Source organism: Pseudophryne corroboree, chromosome 9, assembly GCF_028390025.1.
Source record: "Pseudophryne corroboree isolate aPseCor3 chromosome 9, aPseCor3.hap2, whole genome shotgun sequence".
In the NCBI taxonomy this organism is placed as follows: Eukaryota; Metazoa; Chordata; class Amphibia; order Anura; family Myobatrachidae; genus Pseudophryne; species Pseudophryne corroboree.
In genome coordinates, this window is record NC_086452.1 from 112,569,134 (window position 1) to 112,586,925 (window position 17,792).

The 17,792-nt window shown below is 48.6% G+C and overlaps 1 protein-coding gene across 2 annotated transcripts in view; it reads right to left on the reverse strand.

Moving 5' to 3' along the window:
- LOC134957687 (ATP-dependent RNA helicase A protein-like) overlaps window positions 1–17,792 on the reverse strand; it is a 699,701-nt gene that overhangs the window by 553,558 nt on the left and 128,351 nt on the right. For both annotated transcript variants that reach the window (XM_063939766.1, XM_063939767.1), the window contains exons 8-9: window positions 4,191–4,327; window positions 3,957–4,046 (exon numbers count right to left, since the gene is read on the reverse strand). In XM_063939766.1, coding sequence (XP_063795836.1) covers window positions 3,957–4,046; window positions 4,191–4,327 — 227 coding nt within the window. The remainder of the gene's footprint in view (window positions 1–3,956; window positions 4,047–4,190; window positions 4,328–17,792) is intronic.

Consider the following 17,792-nt stretch of genomic DNA (forward strand, 5'->3'; position numbering starts at 1 on the left):
CCAGCGCTATATAACCCAGGAATAACACAGTAACTTAATGTTAACCCAGTAGCTGCTGTTTATATACTTTTTTTGCGCCTAATTATGTGACCCCCCTCTCTTTTCAACCCTCTTCTACCGTGTATCAGCAGGGGGGAGCCTGGGGAGCTTCCTCTCAGCGTGCTGTGGAGAAAAAAATGGCGCTGGTGAGTGCTGAGGGAGAAGCCCCGCCCCCTTTTGCCAGAATGAGGTCCCAAATGCTGCCCAGGGCGTGCCCACCCCCTGCGCCCTGCACCCTAACAGTGACTGGAGTATGTGTACGTGTGTGGAGCAATGGCGCACAGCTGCAGTGCTGTGCGTTACCTCCAGTGAAGATCACAAAGTTTTCTGCCGCCTGTGAAGTCTTGCTTCTCATACTCACCCGGCTTTAGTCTTCCGGCTCTGCGAGAGGGACGGCGGCGCGACTCTGGGACGGACGGCGAGGGTGAGATCCTGCGTACCGATCCCTCTGGAGCTAATGCTGTCCAGTAGCCTAAGAAGTAGGACCTAGCTTCAGAGAGTAGGGCTGCTTCTCTCCCCTCAGTCCCACGATGCAGGGAGTCTGTTGCCAGCAGAGCTCCATGAAAATAAAAAACCTAACAAAAAACTTTCTATCAGCAAACTCAGGAGAGCTCACTGAAAAGCACCCAGCTCCTCTGGGCACAGAATCAAACTGAGGTCTGGAGGAGGGGCAGAGAGGGAGGAGCCAGTACACACCAGGAACTAAATTCTTTCTTAAAGTGCCCATGTCTCCTGCGGAGCCAGTCTCTTCCCCATGGTCCTTACGGAGTCCCCAGCATCCTCTAGGACGTTAGAGAAATATTGTGCAGTTTTAGAGTAGCTCCAGACCTAATCAGTGCTTGCGATCACTTCAGACCATTCAGTTCTGGATTTGACGTCACAAACACGCCCTGAGTTCACCCAGCCACTCCTGCGTTTTTCCTGGCACGCCTGCGTTTTTTCGAGCACTCCCTGAAAACGGTCAGTTGACACCCAGAAACGCCCCTTTCCTGTCAATCACTCTGCGGCTGCCAATGCGACTGAAAAGCGTCGCTAGACCTTGTGTAAAAATACATCGCCCGTTGTGAAAGTACATTGCTCGTGCGCACTGTGCCGCATACGCAGAAGTGCCGCTTTTTCACTTAATCGCTGCGCTGCTAACATTTTTCACTAGCGATCAACTCGGAATGACCCCCAATATCCTGTACCCAGGGATCCAGACCGGACTACACCCAGACGTGACAAACGTCTGAGCATCGCTCCCACCTGCCCGTTCTCCAGGCAAGGAGGTCCACCGTCATGCTGAGGATTTTGAGGACACAGAGGCAATTTGCTGGTCTTGGGAGCCTGCCGGTGCTGGTTTTTGGTATTTTGCTCGCCCACCTCTGAAGAAAGTGGTAGGAGTCTTGGAATTTTTAGCTTTTGCAGACCGAAAGAACTGCACAGAGGTTTCTTCGCTGTCTGAGAGGCTGAGGGAAGAAAGGTTGACTTACCAGCGGTCGCCGTGGAGATCCACGCATCCAATGCTTTCCCAAATACAGCCTGACCTGTGAAGGGTAGGTTCTCCACACTTCTCGTTGGATTCCACGTCTGCAGACCATTGGCGTAGCCAGAGTCCCCTGCGTGCTGAGACAGCCATGGACGATGTCCTTGCAGTCAGATTACCCAGGTCCTTCATGGCATCCACCATAAAACCCGCAGAATCCTGTATGTTACGTAAAAACAATTCAATGTCACTTCTATCCATAGAATCTAAGTCCTCTAGTAATGTGCCTGACCACTTTACTATGGCTTTAGAAATCCATGCACAGGCAATAGTGGTTCTTAACGCCACTCCCGAAGCAGTGTATATGGATTTGAGCATAGTTTCAATACTGCGGTCTGTTGGCTCCTTCAAAGCGGTAGACCCCGGGAAAGGTAAAACCACCTTTTTAGACAGTCTAGATACAGAAGCGTCTACTATATGCGGTTTTCCAACTTTTTCCCATCAGCCTCAGGGAAAGGAAAAGCCACAAGAACCCGCTTTGGAATCTGGAATTTTCTCTCTGGATTTTCCAAGATTTTTCAAATAATGCGTTAAATTCCTTAGACGCAGGTAAGGTCAGGGAGGCCTTCTTATTGTCTGTAAAGTAAGCCTCCGCTACCTGTTCAGGTGGTCTGTCAGTAATGTGTAACAACATCCCTAATAGCATCAATCATGAGTTGTACCCCTCTTGCCAGGGAAGCCTCACCTCCCTACATATCCGCATCACCCTCTGCCATGTCAGAGTCGGTGTCGACCTGCATAATCTGAGCAAGCGCACCTTTCTTGGATACACCAGGGGATTTTGAGGTAGTGGGGACAAAACCAGACAAAACCTCCAGATTGTTTTAAAATCTGTGATTCAGTCTCAAAATTCGCAATCCTAGTAGAAATGGGTGTAGTATGGTATGCCGGCGCTCGGGCTCCCGGCGACCAGCATACCGGCACCGGCATACCGACAGTGTGGCGAGAGCAAAGGAGCCCCTTGCGGGCTCGCCGCGCTACGCGCGCCACACTATTTTATTCTCCCTCCAGGGGGGTTGTGGACCCCCACGAGGGAGAATACTTGTCGGTATGCCGGGTGTCGGGATTCCGGCGCCGGTATACTGTGCGCCGGGATCCCGACATTCGGCATACAGAAGACCACCCGTAGAAATCTGGGATATCATTCCTTTAATAGAAGCTACCCACTGGGGCTCGGCTTCGGAAGGCTGAGACAAAATATTACATTCCTGTGTACATGGAATGAATTCCTCTGGAGAAGATAAATATTCTGCAGCACAAAACACAGAGTCCCTGGAGATGGTTATGTGAAAAATTTGACCAGTTTTGTAGAGTATAGCGCTGGCCCAGGGTGCCCCTCACAGCGCCGCACCTGTGTACCGTTGAGCCTCTGGAGCGCAGTGTCAGTACTGCGCTCCCACCCTGTTGCCGCCATACCCACCGGCTCCCCGGTTGTCGAGTCACCGGTGACATACTCACCACTGTGATCTTCTGGTTCTGTTAGGGGGTGGGGACATTCTGCAGGAGTGAGCGGTCGCCTCGGGGGCTAACGATCAACACCCTCAGGAGCTCAGTGTCCTGTCAGCGGAGACAGTGGCCATTAACCTCTGAGGGTTGGAAACTACTCTCCCTTAAGTCCCAAGAAGCAGGGAGGCTGTTGCCAGCAGCCTCCCTGTGCCTATTACTCTTAAAACATAAAATAAAACCAAAGAAGCTCTAGGAGCTCCCCTAGCTGTGACCGGCTCCTTCGGGCACATTATCTAAACTGAGTCTAGTAGGAGGGGCATAGAGGGAGGAGCCAGCCCACACTATTAAAGTCTTAAAGTGCCCATGGCTCCTGGTGGACCAGTCTATACCCCCATAGTACTAATATGGACCCCAGCATCCTCTAGGACGTAAGAGAAATACAGAAGAAGCCGATATCCAGAACACTTCTTGTCCCAAGCATTTTGGATATGGGAGACATAACCTGTACATGCACACACACCATGGAGTGCCAGAATCCAAACTGCCAAAAATACAGTTACAGTTCTTTCACATAAGGGTTCTCCATAGTGTCAATGTATTGTGTATTGTGGCTTGGACATAGCAGAGACGAATGAGGTAACTACACACCAGCAAGAGATCAAGTTCCTCCTCTGCCACCAGTCCCTGCTGGCAGTAATTGTGTGTCGGAAACTGTAGGTAATATATTTAGTTGAACTCCTTCTTAGCATTTTTCAGGCATACATACATGGACAAGTTGCACACATTATTTGCGAACTCTTTAAAACATTTAAGCTTTCATTTACAACATCTGGACAATAGATATTTGAGAGGCAAAGAAACAGAGGGCAGAGTTTTCCTCTGATGACTTCAGCTCTGTTTTGCAGCCCTGCGTTTAACAAAACCCCATTGAAGAAAACATACTTACAGGACTGGGTAACTCAATGTTCAGCTCTTTAAGAACATCAAGTAGTTGCTTTTTGTCATCAGTACTAAGCTTCACATCGTATGGCACTACCTGTTCACAACAAGATAAAAAAATAAAATAAAATAAAAAGTTTATAAATAATCAGAAATAACCATGTGCCTCAAACGGATCCCCCCCCCCAAAAAAAATTTTTTTTTTATTACACTAGTCATTTGTTTGCTATGTGTAACTCACAGCTCCTTCTTCCTTCTTCTTCGTTTGTTCTGAGTATGGTTCAATAACTCCCAAGTGATACAACTGGCGCACCATTGACAGGGCACAAGACTGTGCAGCTAATTTCTTATTGGTGCCAGGTCCTTGGGCATGGAGGACTAGAAGGCAAACATTATTAGGGACAGAGGCTGATACCACAAAGTAAGAAACAAAATTGTGCTGGGCAGCAAGCAACCTTAATTACCTCTACTGTACTTTCATATAAGAAACCAGGGCGGTATGCATCGAGTATAGCATTTTGCGTGAGATGCATCCTGCCACTGATTGTAAGCATAGTGGCGTTTAGTAACGAGATATGCTTGTACAAATGAGAGTAAAATCTGAAAGGACCACTCTCCCAATAAGAGCTCTCCTTTGTGATAAGGGGATTTTTTTGTTAATTACCATTGAATCCTTTTCTCCGAGTCAGGTTGGACTACACTGGACCAATGGGTTACCAGCAGCTGGCACTTAACTACTGCAACTCTAACACATTGGCTCCTCCCCATGCAATTACCAGAAGGCTGGTACAACTTCAAAAGAGCCCAGCAAGCAGAAGCAGTCACCTAAGTGAAACAAGAATAAAACAGGACAGTAGGTAAATCTTGTCAGAGACAAAAAACAGCACAACTGAGCGTGAAGGAGGGAACACAGTGTTCACAGACAGCTTCAGAGAAAATGATTCAACAGTAAATAACCCAAAATCCCCTTTTCTCTATCATCAAGGCTAGAGGACACAGGATCATGGGATGTTCAAGAGCAGCCCCCAGGGGATGGAACGCTCAGGCTGCCTGACCAAAGAACTGTACATCTAAAGTTGGCAAAAACATGAAAACTGTAAAAATGAGCGAACATGTGTTCAGAGGACAAGGTAGCAGCCAGCAGTCTTGCTCAACAGACACACCATCCAGTAGCTCACCAAAAGCTTAGTGGAATGCACAGACACCCAGTCCAGTGCCTGTCGCCCTGCACTAGAATAGGTCTGGGAGATGACTGAGACGATCCAATACACAATGGTCTGCATTGAGCCAGCCAACCGCGTGTTTGTGCATTGTAAAGAACAAGTAGTAAACCTGTTGGACAGATGGAGGAAGTTTCGTCAAAGTAAATCCGCATGGCTCGTACAATGTCTAACAGAGCATGATCATCCAGGTCCCGGGAAGCAGTCGATGGAGCAGAAGCTGGAAAGACAATTTGATGGTTCAAGTGGAAAGCAGAAACCACCTTCTACTGGAATGTAGGAACCGTACAGAGAACCACCCTATTGTCATGGAATATGAGAAAAGGTGGCCTGCAAGTCAAAATCCCCACCTTGGAAACACGCTGAACTGAGGAAATGGCCATAAAGAAAACCAGCTTCCAAGTAATGAACTTGAGGGGGTCATTCCGAGTTGATCACTCGGTAGCAACTTTTTTCAGTGCTGCGATCAGGTTAAAACGCTGCAAAACTGCGCATGCGTGTGCACCGCAATGCGCAGGCGTATCATACGGGTACAAAGAGGATCGGTGCTGGGCAATGGATTTAACAAAGAATCCATTCGCACAGCCGATTGCAAGGTGAATAACAGAAAGAGGGCGTTTATGGCTGTTAACTGACCATTTTCCGTTTTCTGGGAGTGTTTGGGGAAAACGCAGACGTATCCAAGCGTTTGCAGGGCCGGTGTCCGACATCAATTCCGGGACCAAAAAGTCTGAAGTGATCGCAGCGGCTGAGTAAGTCCAGAGCTACTCAAACAGCAACAAACTTTTTTGTGCCGTCGGCTGCAAATGCGTCCGCACACTTGCAAGGCAAAAATACACTCCCCCATAGGCGGCGACTATCTGATCGCAGCACAGCAAAAAGTTGCTAGCAAGCGATCAACTCAGAATTACCCCATTAAGGCAGAGGTTCTCAAACTTGGTCCTCGTGGGCCCACACAGTGCATGTTTTGCAGGTCTCCACACAGAATCACAAGTGAAATAATTAGCTCCACCTGTGGACCTTTTAAAATGTGTCAGTGAGTAATTAATACACCTGTGCACCTGCTGGGTTACCTGCAAAACATGCACTGTGTGGGCCCACGAGGACCAAGTTTGAGAACCTCTGCCATTAAGGTCTCCTTAATCCAAAAATTCACATGGAGCCTGCTGGAGAGCAGAGAAGATCAGATTTAGATCAAACGGTGCTATCCGGGGACAATAGGTGGTTGAATACGCAACCAGCCCTGTATAAAGAAAAGTCTGTTCAGACCACAAAATGTAGATCTTCCATATACTGTAGTAATTGTGTGACGAAGCCGGTTATTCTACATGACAGACTGCACACTATAGATTAATCTGATACAGTGTACATATAGCGCGGAGTATACACTTTTCTTTTTGTTTTCTATACAGTTGGCAACTTAGCTAGTTGTCTTACTCCGCTGCTTTTGATGCACTATTACTAATTGTTATCAGCGCCGGAAGAATAACAGCTAGGGACAATTGTCCTGTTCTGTTTATTCCTACAAATTTCGGTTTCCGGGCCCGCAGCATAGTACGGACTACTGAAAGAAAAATCTTTAGCCTTCAAAAGCTCGTGTCACGGCTGGAGTTATTTGTGAACCTGATCTAGGTCTGGTTTCTGGGTCTGGATTTGAGAGTTGTGGACAGAACTGCGCAGGCTTAAGATACAATCTCCTAATGCAGACATGGCAGTTGGCTGAGGAACGTAGGAGAGGAAGTGACCAGCTATTTGGGTACTGAAACACTGCTGGCGTGAACCCCCAAGTGCAATGGGTAGCTGGATGGTCACTGAGAATGGAAAGTCTATGAAGACTAGCAGTAGGAATGCTGGGAGTTACCAGCAGACAAATTGGAAGAAGGCTGGGTGGAACCAGCACAGCAGGTTTTCCAGATGCTGGACAGAACCAGTGGAGTAGGTTTGCTAAAATGCTGCGTGGAGTCAGCAAGGCAGGTTTTCCGAAGTGCTGGATGGAACCAGTAGCACAGGTTTTCTGAGAATGCTGTGTGGTGTCAGCAATGCAGGTTTTCCGAATCCTGGTTGGAACCAGCAAGGCAAATGCCGCGGTGGTATTCAGAACAGTCTTTAGATGCACTGGGATGGCACACCTATGCACCTGGACACACTAATATGTAAATAGTGGTATGGCCCTTTAAGAACAGCCAGGGAGTCAGCTAGTACCGAGATGGGATTTGTACTTAGTCAATTACAGCTGTATATTCAGCTCTATACAGACTGAAAGATAAAGAGCTGACAGCTTGCCAGTTCTGGGACCTGGAATTTATACCTCTTGCTTACTGCTGACTGTATGAGGGATTCACCTGACGAGGAAATGATTCCAGATTGGGTCCAGGAAGGTCAGCTGACCAGGAACTTTCATGGCGACGTCCATAGCTGATTTTGGAGGGAACTCTGGCGTGGTAAGGCCTAGGAAGTTTGCTAAGGCCGCCGGATCCATCGGCGCTGACAGGGAAAGCACAGCGTAGCAGCTGACCACACAGGATGCCAGAAGACTGCACAGATGACAGAGCACACCAGGTCTTGCAATGGAGGTAAGACAGAGCACAGCTAGGTAGCGCTGAAAGCCGCGGTTTTGTGACAACTCGGTCGTCCGTTAAAGCCAGCCAAGGAAGGTCCTCGCGCAGATCTGGCCGTAGTGGAAGACACCATCTGAACCTACCGACAATTTGAGACAGTCGGCGTACCAGATCCTGCGTGGCCAGTTTGGAGCCACTAGTATCACTGTCACCTGTTGATCCTTAATCGGCTTTAGTACCCAATGTAACATTGGGATTGGAGTAAGCATACGATAGTCCCACAAAACTGTCGGGGCATCCACTGCGAAAGCCATCAAATCTCTGGATCTCGCACAAACCGCGGAACCTTGAAGTTATGACGAGATGCCATGAAGTCCAACTCCAGAAGGCCCCACTTCTGAACAAATTGTTGGAAGACATCTGAATGGAGGAGTGACCACTCCCAAAGGAGAAACGTGGTTCTGCCTGGGAAGTGCGCATCACAATTTTTCACCGGAACAAAGGCCTCCACCCAGGAAAGAATTTGGGCCGACACTGCCATTGTTCCTGACTCTTGGTGCCGCCCTGAAGATTTACATGTGCCACAGCAGTGGCGTTGTCAGACTGAATATGCACCGGCCGCCTGCCAGCTGGGACAGACTGGGCCCCAAAGAGAGCCAGAAAAATTGTTCAGAGCCGACAGTGACCAAAAGGCCTTAGAAAACGTAATGTCACCACACCCCCATTGGAAGAGACTTGCCCCAATCCAGAGTAAACAAGGATCGCCTGAGGAGTAGTTGATCGGAAACTAGCCACAAATGGAGAGAATGATGACAAGTTCTTGAGGGTCCTAACTTTGGTAGGATTATTCGCTGTAGAGAGGGTATCGAAAATCACCGCCAAGAACAATAGGCACTGACAAAAAATAAGGTGAGACTTATCAAAATTTAGGATACAGCCATGACCCTGAAAGTACCTGTACCAGGTTCTTTTGTAACTGCGTAGCAAAAACGGCTTTCATGAGTAGATTGTCTAAATTCCTTCCTTGCACAGCAAGCTCGCCATCTCTGGCATGATGTCGGCTCTGAATGATGTCTGCTCCGCATGGAATGGCAGGGCCTGGAATTGATAGTGATACGTTCCTACTACAAAACGGAGGAGAGAATGATGACCTGCCCAAAACTGAAATATGAAGAAAAGTGTACTTGACGTCTAGTGAGGCCAAACATTTGCTGGCCTTAATGTTGTGGATCACTGATCGGAGAGAGTCCCTTAGAAAATTATCCACCCACTGCCTGATGTTCATGACATGAAGATTCAAAATAGGCACACAGGAGGGCAAGTAAAAACCCTAGTTTCTGTTAAAATGTTGTCACTGAAACCATTGCCCAAACGCCACTGTGGCAGAACCCTGAGGTCGATAATGTAAACTCTGGAACTGATGACCAGCACCCAAGCATCTGAAGACTCCACCCAATGGTCACTGAACTGGAGCAAGCGCTCTCTGACTGGACTGGGTAAAGAGAGACTCCGTCAGGCGATAGACTACTCTGGATCCTTGGCCTCAGAGCACCTGTTGGCACCAGAAAAACTGCCTTTAGGAGCTGTACTCCTGTTGGGAGTAGAAACGGCCTATGGCAGACTGACCTCTAGTGGCCACCACGATCTGAAAGGAAGAGCAAAATGCTCTGAAACAAGGACCCCACTGTTTCGGGGCAGTCACAGGAACAAAAGTACTTTTCCACTGGCAGCTTGGGCAATAATAGTATCCAGTTCAGGCCCAAAAACAACGGCCACACCAAGAGGTAGAGATTCCAACTCATTTGGATTCTGAATCTGCATTCCAAGCGCGGAGCCAAAGGGCCCCCTGAGCCAAGATGGCTGTAGCCAAAACTGTGGAATATACTGGAGTACAGTCCATGGTCTCTCACACATTTATCCGCAAAGTGAAGTTGCTCAGCCAAGTCCAGTGGGAAATCCTTGGACGAAATCACTCTGAAGCCCTGCGATGAGTCTATTCCTCCTATGTCTCCATAATTCGAACCACCCATGTCGAGGCTAGCAAAGGCTGGATAATGACTTTAGAGCCCATAAAAACGTATGTGAGACAACCTACCAATTTTGAATACATCATATCTTTAAAAAAGACAATGAGCAAAACCTTCGGAGGCAGCTCCCACTTGGTCAGGATAAATGGGACGCACCCTTACGAGGAATGAAAAACTTTATCCAGCACTTTTGAGGCCTCCTCAATGAGATCAGAACGATCCTAACAAGGGAATGTAACAAGCTTCTTGAGCAAACATTTGAATGGACCACCTCAGCTTGAGAATCCATATCTAAGCAGTAGAGTGGCGCACTGCAGCAATGAGAAAAACGACTTCCTCTTGAGTTTCACCGTCCTCCTCGACATGAATCTGAAACGCAGTCTTGGATTTTCAAAGAATTGGTCAAAATAAACAAACTTTATAAAATCATGCCACCGTACGTTGCATGGTACGAAGCCTGGAGGGGACGAGATGCCGGCTAAGTAAACGCTCCTGCACTGACGAAACTAGGATGGCTGAGGCCGGTCATCCCTCTGTAAGCGCCACCAACCTGGCCAAATCAGAAACCTACTGGCCCAGAGCCCGAGTCCACAGCGGCTTTACCACAGTAGACGCAGTGCCCCCGTTGCCTGTGCACCACCAGCGCACACACAAAACAGAGTCCTGCTGTCCACAGGGCAGTTTAACGTGACATTGAGAACAAGTAAAGAATATGCAATGGTAGAGCCTTTAGACTTGCCAGCTTTTGCCTTGTCCACCATGTACTCTCCAGACATTGTTGATTGCAGTGCTGAGAAACAGGAACCAGATTATAAATAACTAGCAAAACAGCTTCACTAAGGCGCTGTAATAAGACAAAAAATAATAAGACAGGGTACTTAACTTTCCAGGAAAGGATCACCCCCAGGCAGCAGAGGAGAGGTGCCAATGTTACCCGCGTTGTGTTCCTGCAGTAGAGGTCCGGTAAACACTGAGTACCATCAGCATGCAGCGTTCTGTATTGACACACAGCAGGAGGGTGCCAGCACAGAGAAAGCTCTCTCCCCCCCATGCTGCATAGTGGCAAGCCAACTTTAGCACTCACACTCGGCACAGCCAGAAGCAGGACTAAGTAAAAAGAAAAAGTCACTATCAAAAATAAGAAAATGGGCCTACCCGAAACCATGCCCCACTCCTATGGGCTCTTAACGATCTGGTCTTCTGGGGGTTATAGGGGGAAGACGGTAATGTTTTAAAGCTACAGTGCCAGCTCCTGCTCACCCCATGGGTCCAATATCCCGTAGCCTTGACGATAGAGAAATAGGGACTTCCAGATTTATGCGTGAACCACTGGGAGGGATCTGATTGGATACCTCTCAGGGAATAATGTGTTGAGAAGCCCATAGGCTTCTATTAGGCTACACCAGGCCTGGCCAACCTGTGGCTCTCCAGATGTTTCGATACTACACATCCCAGCATGCCCTGCCACAGTTTTAGCATTCCCTAATAGCAAAACTGTGGCAAGGCATGATGGGACTTGTAGTTTTACAACAGCTGGAGAGCCACAGGTTGGCCAGGCCTGGGCTACACCATCTACAGATAGTATGACTTATTGGGTCCAAGCTCTGGAAAGATGAGCTTTCTGGAACTTGATGCATATGGGGAATGCGGTCAAATCTCAGAAAACATCATTTTCAGAGCTTTACCCGAATTTTGCTGTTGATGCATTCCTCCCCCAGTATCTTAGGAAAGACCAGTATGTACACTTGAAAATGTAACTGAACAAAATGACAATAAAATCAGGATTTTGGTACTTACCGATAAATCCCTTTCTCCGATTCCACAGGGGCCACTGGAGCGTAGTTACAATGGGGAAATAGTAGGCAGTAATTGGGAGCTGGCACTTTAAAATTCTCACACTGTGGCTAGCTCCTCCCCTACTATCTCCCCTCCAAGCCAGTCTACGTAAAACTGTGCCCGAGGAGAGCTGTAATAAACAAACCGTAAGGTAGAGGAGGTTAATGACGCCCTGTAACCCAGGATAACACAAACCCAAACTGGAACAGAACCTAACAAACAACCGGCTAGCCTGAACCCAACAAGCAGTCATATGGTGATCTGCAAATCGTTAAGCAAAAAACAAGGAGGAACAGCGCTGGGCGGGCGTCCAGTGGCCCCTGTGGAATCGGAGAAAGGGATTTATCGGTAAGTACCAAAATCCTGATTTCTCCTTCATCCACTAGGGGCCACTGGAGCGTAGTTACAATGGGGACGTCCCAGAGCTCCCAAAACGGGTGGGAGAGCGCTGAGAGTCCTGTAAAACTGCTCGGCCAAAGTGAGATGCAGAGGCCGCAAAAGTGTCAAACTTGTAGAATTTGACAAAACGAATGTCGGTCTGACCAAGTAGCCGCGCGACATAAAGTATTCATGGAGACCCCACGGGCAGCTGCCCACGAAGGTCCCACCACGCACGTAAAGTGCGCTGAAATGGAAAACGGAGGCTCCCGAGCAACCGCCAAGAAGACTGTCTGATGGTCAGATGTATCCAACAGCCCAGCATATGCTGGGACCCTGGCTATTTAGTACGGGAGCATCGTACAGAATAAAGAAGAAAAAACCCTTCGTCGAATAGCCGAAGAGACCTCTGTAGAGAAAGTCAGCGAGCCCTGACAACAGTCAAAGAGGACTGAAAAACACTAGTGTCAGATTTATATGAAAAACGGACATGCCCTTTGGGAGAAACGACCGCTGAGGCCGAAGCTCAGCCGGGGGAGTTGCTAATAGAGTACTCCCTGAAAGAGAGCCCGAACTTACGGGCGCCAGGCTAATTTCTTTTGGAAGAAAACCGAAAAAGGCAGGGACCGAAAATTCAGGTCAATGTGGTTTGAAGCGCAGCGGAGCAAAACCTCCCAGAGAAACCAAAGATTACGGCTGAATGGTAACTGAAAGAAGGGGAAAACCCCCTTTTATCCTTATTATGTCCCATACAGCTTTCCAAAAGTGGCAAAAGCGAGAAGAGGTAACAGAATTCTGAAATCGGGGCCTAGTAGGCCTAACCGAACTAGGGAACTCCTCCCTTCTGAGGGCTCGTGAACAGTCACACGGTTAAATGAAACCAGTGTAAGATTGAACAAAGAAAAGGACCCTGTTGAAGTAGACAGTCCAGTCGAGGTAGGAGCCAAGGCTCCTCTACCGACAACAGTTGTAGCCGCATCTTCAAGTCATGGGTGGCCCAACCATAGCCACGGAGAGGACTAGCACGCATATTCTCCTCCTGTGTTACCGAAAGTGAGGTAGAAATAGAAAAGGAGGCAGGATAGAATAACCAGAAACTCCCAGGAGCCCTGAGGGCATCCTCGGCTACTGCCACCAGAGCTCACGTCGGTGAGTAGTAAAGGGTTAGAGAGTCAGTCAGAACGCCCTGAGGTCGATTCGAAATCTCCGCCCACAGCAGACCAGCTGACAAAACTCCGGGGAATGTTCCCTCACCCAGGAGTCTGACCTGGTGGCCTGATCTGGAAAGAAGATTGTTGTCCCCCGCTCAGAGGGGAATGTAGGCGACCACTCATTGCGTCGCAGCTTGACTGAAGAAATAGAGTACCTGGTACAGAGGGAGGAAAAAATCCTCCGACGGACCCTGTTGAGAAAACGTTTATGAGGAGCATAAATCGGATCTTCAGAAGCCACGTAATGTACAGAGTGGGATAGTAGCAGTAGATTGTCCCATTAGGGAACCAACGTCAACCCCTTGAAAAAGAGTTATTCTGTGATCTTCCTGAACCCTGTGGGAGCGGTAGAGAGACCGAAAGAAAAGGACTTACAGTGAAAATGAGAATCCTGTAATGCGACTGAGTAAAGCCCGATGAGGAAACCCAACGGAAATCAGTAAACAGGCATCCCTGAAGATAAGGGACGCGTAAAACTCCCTTTCTTGTTCAACTAGCAATCACAGACTGAAAGGATTCTAAGGCCAGAATAGGCCTGGCCGAGCCAACTGGCTTCGGAACGTGAAAAGAAAACAAAGGCCTGAGAACTGTCCCGATTCAAATGATATGTAAAAAACAGGGATCAACACCCTTTGCGGTTAGAAGCATATGGAGCGCCGCCTGCATTATGACTCTCTTGTCATCGTAAATCGGCCGACCCCTGCCGAGGGACTCCCGAGACGGTTGTACTCCCAAATCTAGTCTGTAACCGCCCAAGCCTTCTTCCACTGACCTGCGTCTACCCTGGGACCCTCCAGGTGGTAGGAAAGTCTGACCTTTAGTGTGTGTATAGGATGATGTAAAATCAGACTGGACCGAGGATGCTGAACCTCTGCTTCAGCTTTTTTTTTTTTCTGAGATCCCCTGGCGACAGAGATATCGCCCGTGTGGAATCGGAAGCCTGAAAGGGCACGGTAAAAATCTAAAGGAAAGACCGGTAAAGGTCTGTCTTGGAGCCGGTGGCAGAAGTAGGAGAAAATAAGAATTTACTTACCGATAATTCTATTTCTCGGAGTCCGTAGTGGATGCTGGGGTTCCTGAAAGGACCATGGGGAATAGCGGCTCCGCAGGAGACAGGGCACAAAAAGTAAAGCTTTACGATCAGGTGGTGTGTACTGGCTCCTCCCCCTATGACCCTCCTCCAAGCCTCAGTTAGGATACTGTGCCCGGACGAGCGTACACAATAAGGAAGGATTTATGAATCCCGGGTAAGACTCATACCAGCCACACCAATCACACCGTACAACCTGTGATCTAAACCCAGTTAACAGTATGATAACAGAGGAGCCTCTGAAAGATGGCTCCCTACAACAATAACCCGATTTAGGTAACAATAACTATGTACAATTATTGCAGATAATCCGCACTTGGGATGGGCGCCCAGCATCCACTACGGACTCCGAGAAATAGAATTATCGGTAAGTAAATTCTTATTTTCTCTATCGTCCTAGTGGATGCTGGGGTTCCTGAAAGGACCATGGGGATTATACCAAAGCTCCCAAACGGGCGGGAGAGTGCGGATGACTCTGCAGCACCGAATGAGAGAACTCCAGGTCCTCCTTAGCCAGGGTATCAAATTTGTAGAATTTTACAAACGTGTTCTCCACCGACCACGTAGCCGCTCGGCAGAGTTGTAATGCAGAGACCCCTCGGGCAGCCGCCCAAGAAGAACCCACCTTCCTTGTGGAGTGGGCTTTTACCGATTTTGGCTGTGGCAGGCCTGCCACAGAATGTGCAAGCTGAATCGTACTACAAATCCAGCGAGCAATAGTCTGCTTAGACGCAGGAGCGCCCAACTTGTTGGGAGCATATAGTATAAACAGTGAGTCAGATTTCCTGACTCCAGCTGTCCTTGAAATGTATATTTTTAAAGCTCTGACAACGTCCAACAACTTGGAGTCCTCCAAGTCGCTTGTAGCCGCAGGCACTACAATAGGCTGGTTCAGGTGAAATGCTGACACCACCTTAGGGAGAAAATGTGGACGAGTCCGCAGTTCTGCCCTGTCCGAATGGAAAATCAGATATGGGCTTTTGTAAGATAAAGCTGCCAGTTCTGACACTCTCCTGGCCGAAGCCAGGGCTAGTAGCATGGTCACTTTCCATGTGAGATATTTCAAATCCACATTTTTTAGTGGTTCAAACCAATGAGATTTGAGAAAGTCCAAAACAACATTGAGATCCCACGGTGCCACTGGAGGCACCACAGGGGGCTGTATATGCAGTACTCCCTTAACAAAGGTCTGGACTTCAGGAACTGAAGCCAATTCTTTCTGGAAGAAAATCGACAGGGCCGAAATTTGAACCTTAATAGATCCCAATTTGAGACCCATAGACAATCCTGATTGCAGGAAATGTAGGAATCGACCCAGTTGAAATTCCTCCGTCGGAGCACTCCGATCCTCGCACCACGCAACATATTTTCGCCAAATGCGGTGATAATGTTGCGCGGTTACTTCCTTCCTTGCTTTAATCAAGGTAGGAATGACTTCTTCCGGCATGCCTTTTTCCTTTAGGATCCGGCGTTCAACCGCCATGCCGTCAAACGCAGCCGCGGTAAGTCTTGAAACCGACAGGGACCCTGCTGAAGCAAGTCCCTTCTCAGAGGTAGAGGCCACGGATCCTCCGTGATCATCTCTTGAAGTTCCGGGTACCAAGTCCTTCTTGGCCAATCCGGAACCACTAGTATCGTTCTTACGCCTCTTTGCCGTATAATTCTCAATACTTTTGGTATGAGAGGCAGAGGAGGAAACACATACACCGACTGGTACACCCAAGGCGTTACCAGCGCGTCCACAGCTATTGCCTGCGGGTCTCTTGACCTGGCGCAATACCTGTCCAGTTTTTTGTTGAGGCGAGACGCCATCATGTCCACCATTGGTCTTTCCCAACGGGTTACAAGCATGTGGAAAACTTCTGGATGAAGTCCCCACTCTCCCGGGTGAAGGTCGTGTCTGCTGAGGAAGTCTGCTTCCCAGTTGTCCACTCCCGGGATGAACACTGCTGACAGTGCTATCACATGATTCTCTGCCCAGCGAAGAATCCTTGCAGCTTCTGCCATTGCACTCCTGCTTCTTGTGCCGCCCTGTCTGTTTACATGGGCGACTGCTGTGATGTTGTCCGACTGGATCAACACCGGTTTTCCTTGAAGCAGAGGTTCTGCCTGGCTTAGAGCATTGTAGATTGCTCTTAGTTCCAGAATGTTTATGTGAAGAGACGTTTCCAGGCTCGACCACACGCCCTGGAAGTTTCTTCCTTGTGTGACTGCTCCCCAGCCTCTCAGGCTGGCGTCCGTGGTCACCAGGATCCAATCCTGTATGCCGAATCTGCGGCCCTCCAATAGATGAGCACTCTGCAACCACCACAGAAGAGATACCCTTGTCCTTGGAGACAGGGTTATCCGCTGGTGCATCTGAAGATGCGACCCTGACCATTTGTCCAGCAGATCCCTCTGGAAAATTCTTGCGTGGAATCTGCCGAATGGAATTGCTTCGTAAGAAGCCACCATTTTTCCCAGGACTCTTGTGCATTGATGTACAGACACCTTTCCTGGTTTTAGGAGGTTCCTGACAAGTTCGGATAACTCCTTGGCTTTTTCCTCCGGGAGAAAAACCTTTTTCTGAACCGTGTCCAGAATCATCCCTAGGAACAGCAGACGTGTTGTCGGAATTAACTGGGATTTTGGAATATTCAGAATCCACCCGTGCTGCTTTAGCACTTCTTGAGACAGTGCTAATCCCATCTCTAGCTGTTCTCTGGACCTTGCCCTTATTAGGAGATCGTCCAAGTATGGGATAATTAATACGCCTTTTCTTCGAAGAAGAATCATCATCTCGGCCATTACCTTGGTAAAGACCCGAGGTGCCGTGGACAATCCAAACGGCAGCGTCTGAAACTGATAGTGACAGTTCTGTACGACGAACCTGAGGTACCCCTGGTGTGAGGGGTAAATTGGAACGTGGAGATACGCATCCTTGATGTCCAAGGATACCATAAAGTCCCCTTCTTCCAGGTTCGCTATCACTGCTCTGAGTGACTCCATCTTGAACTTGAACTTTTTTATGTACAGGTTCAAGGATTTCAGATTTAGAATAGGTCTTACCGAGCCATCCGGCTTCGGTACCACAAATAGAGTGGAATAATACCCCTTTCCTTGTTGTAAAAGAGGTACCTTGACAATCACCTGCTGAGAGTACAGCTTGTGAATGGCTTCCAAGACCGTCACCCTGTCGGAGGGGGACGTTGGTAAAGCAGACTTCAGGAAACGGCGAGGTGGATCCGTCTCTAGTTCCAACCTGTACCCCTGAGATATTATCTGCAGGATCCAGGGATCTACCTGCGAGTAAGCCCACTGCGCGCTGAAATTCTTGAGACGACCGCCCACCGCCCCCGAGTCCGCTTGAGAAGCCCCAGCGTCATGCTGAGGCTTTTGTAGAAGCGGGGGAGGGCTTCTGTTCCTGGGAAGGAGCTGCCTGTTGCAGTCTCTTCCCCCTTCCTCTGCCTCGTGGCAGATATGAATATCCCTTTGCTCTCTTGTTTTTAAAGGAACGAAAGGGCTGCGGTTGAAAAGTCGGTGT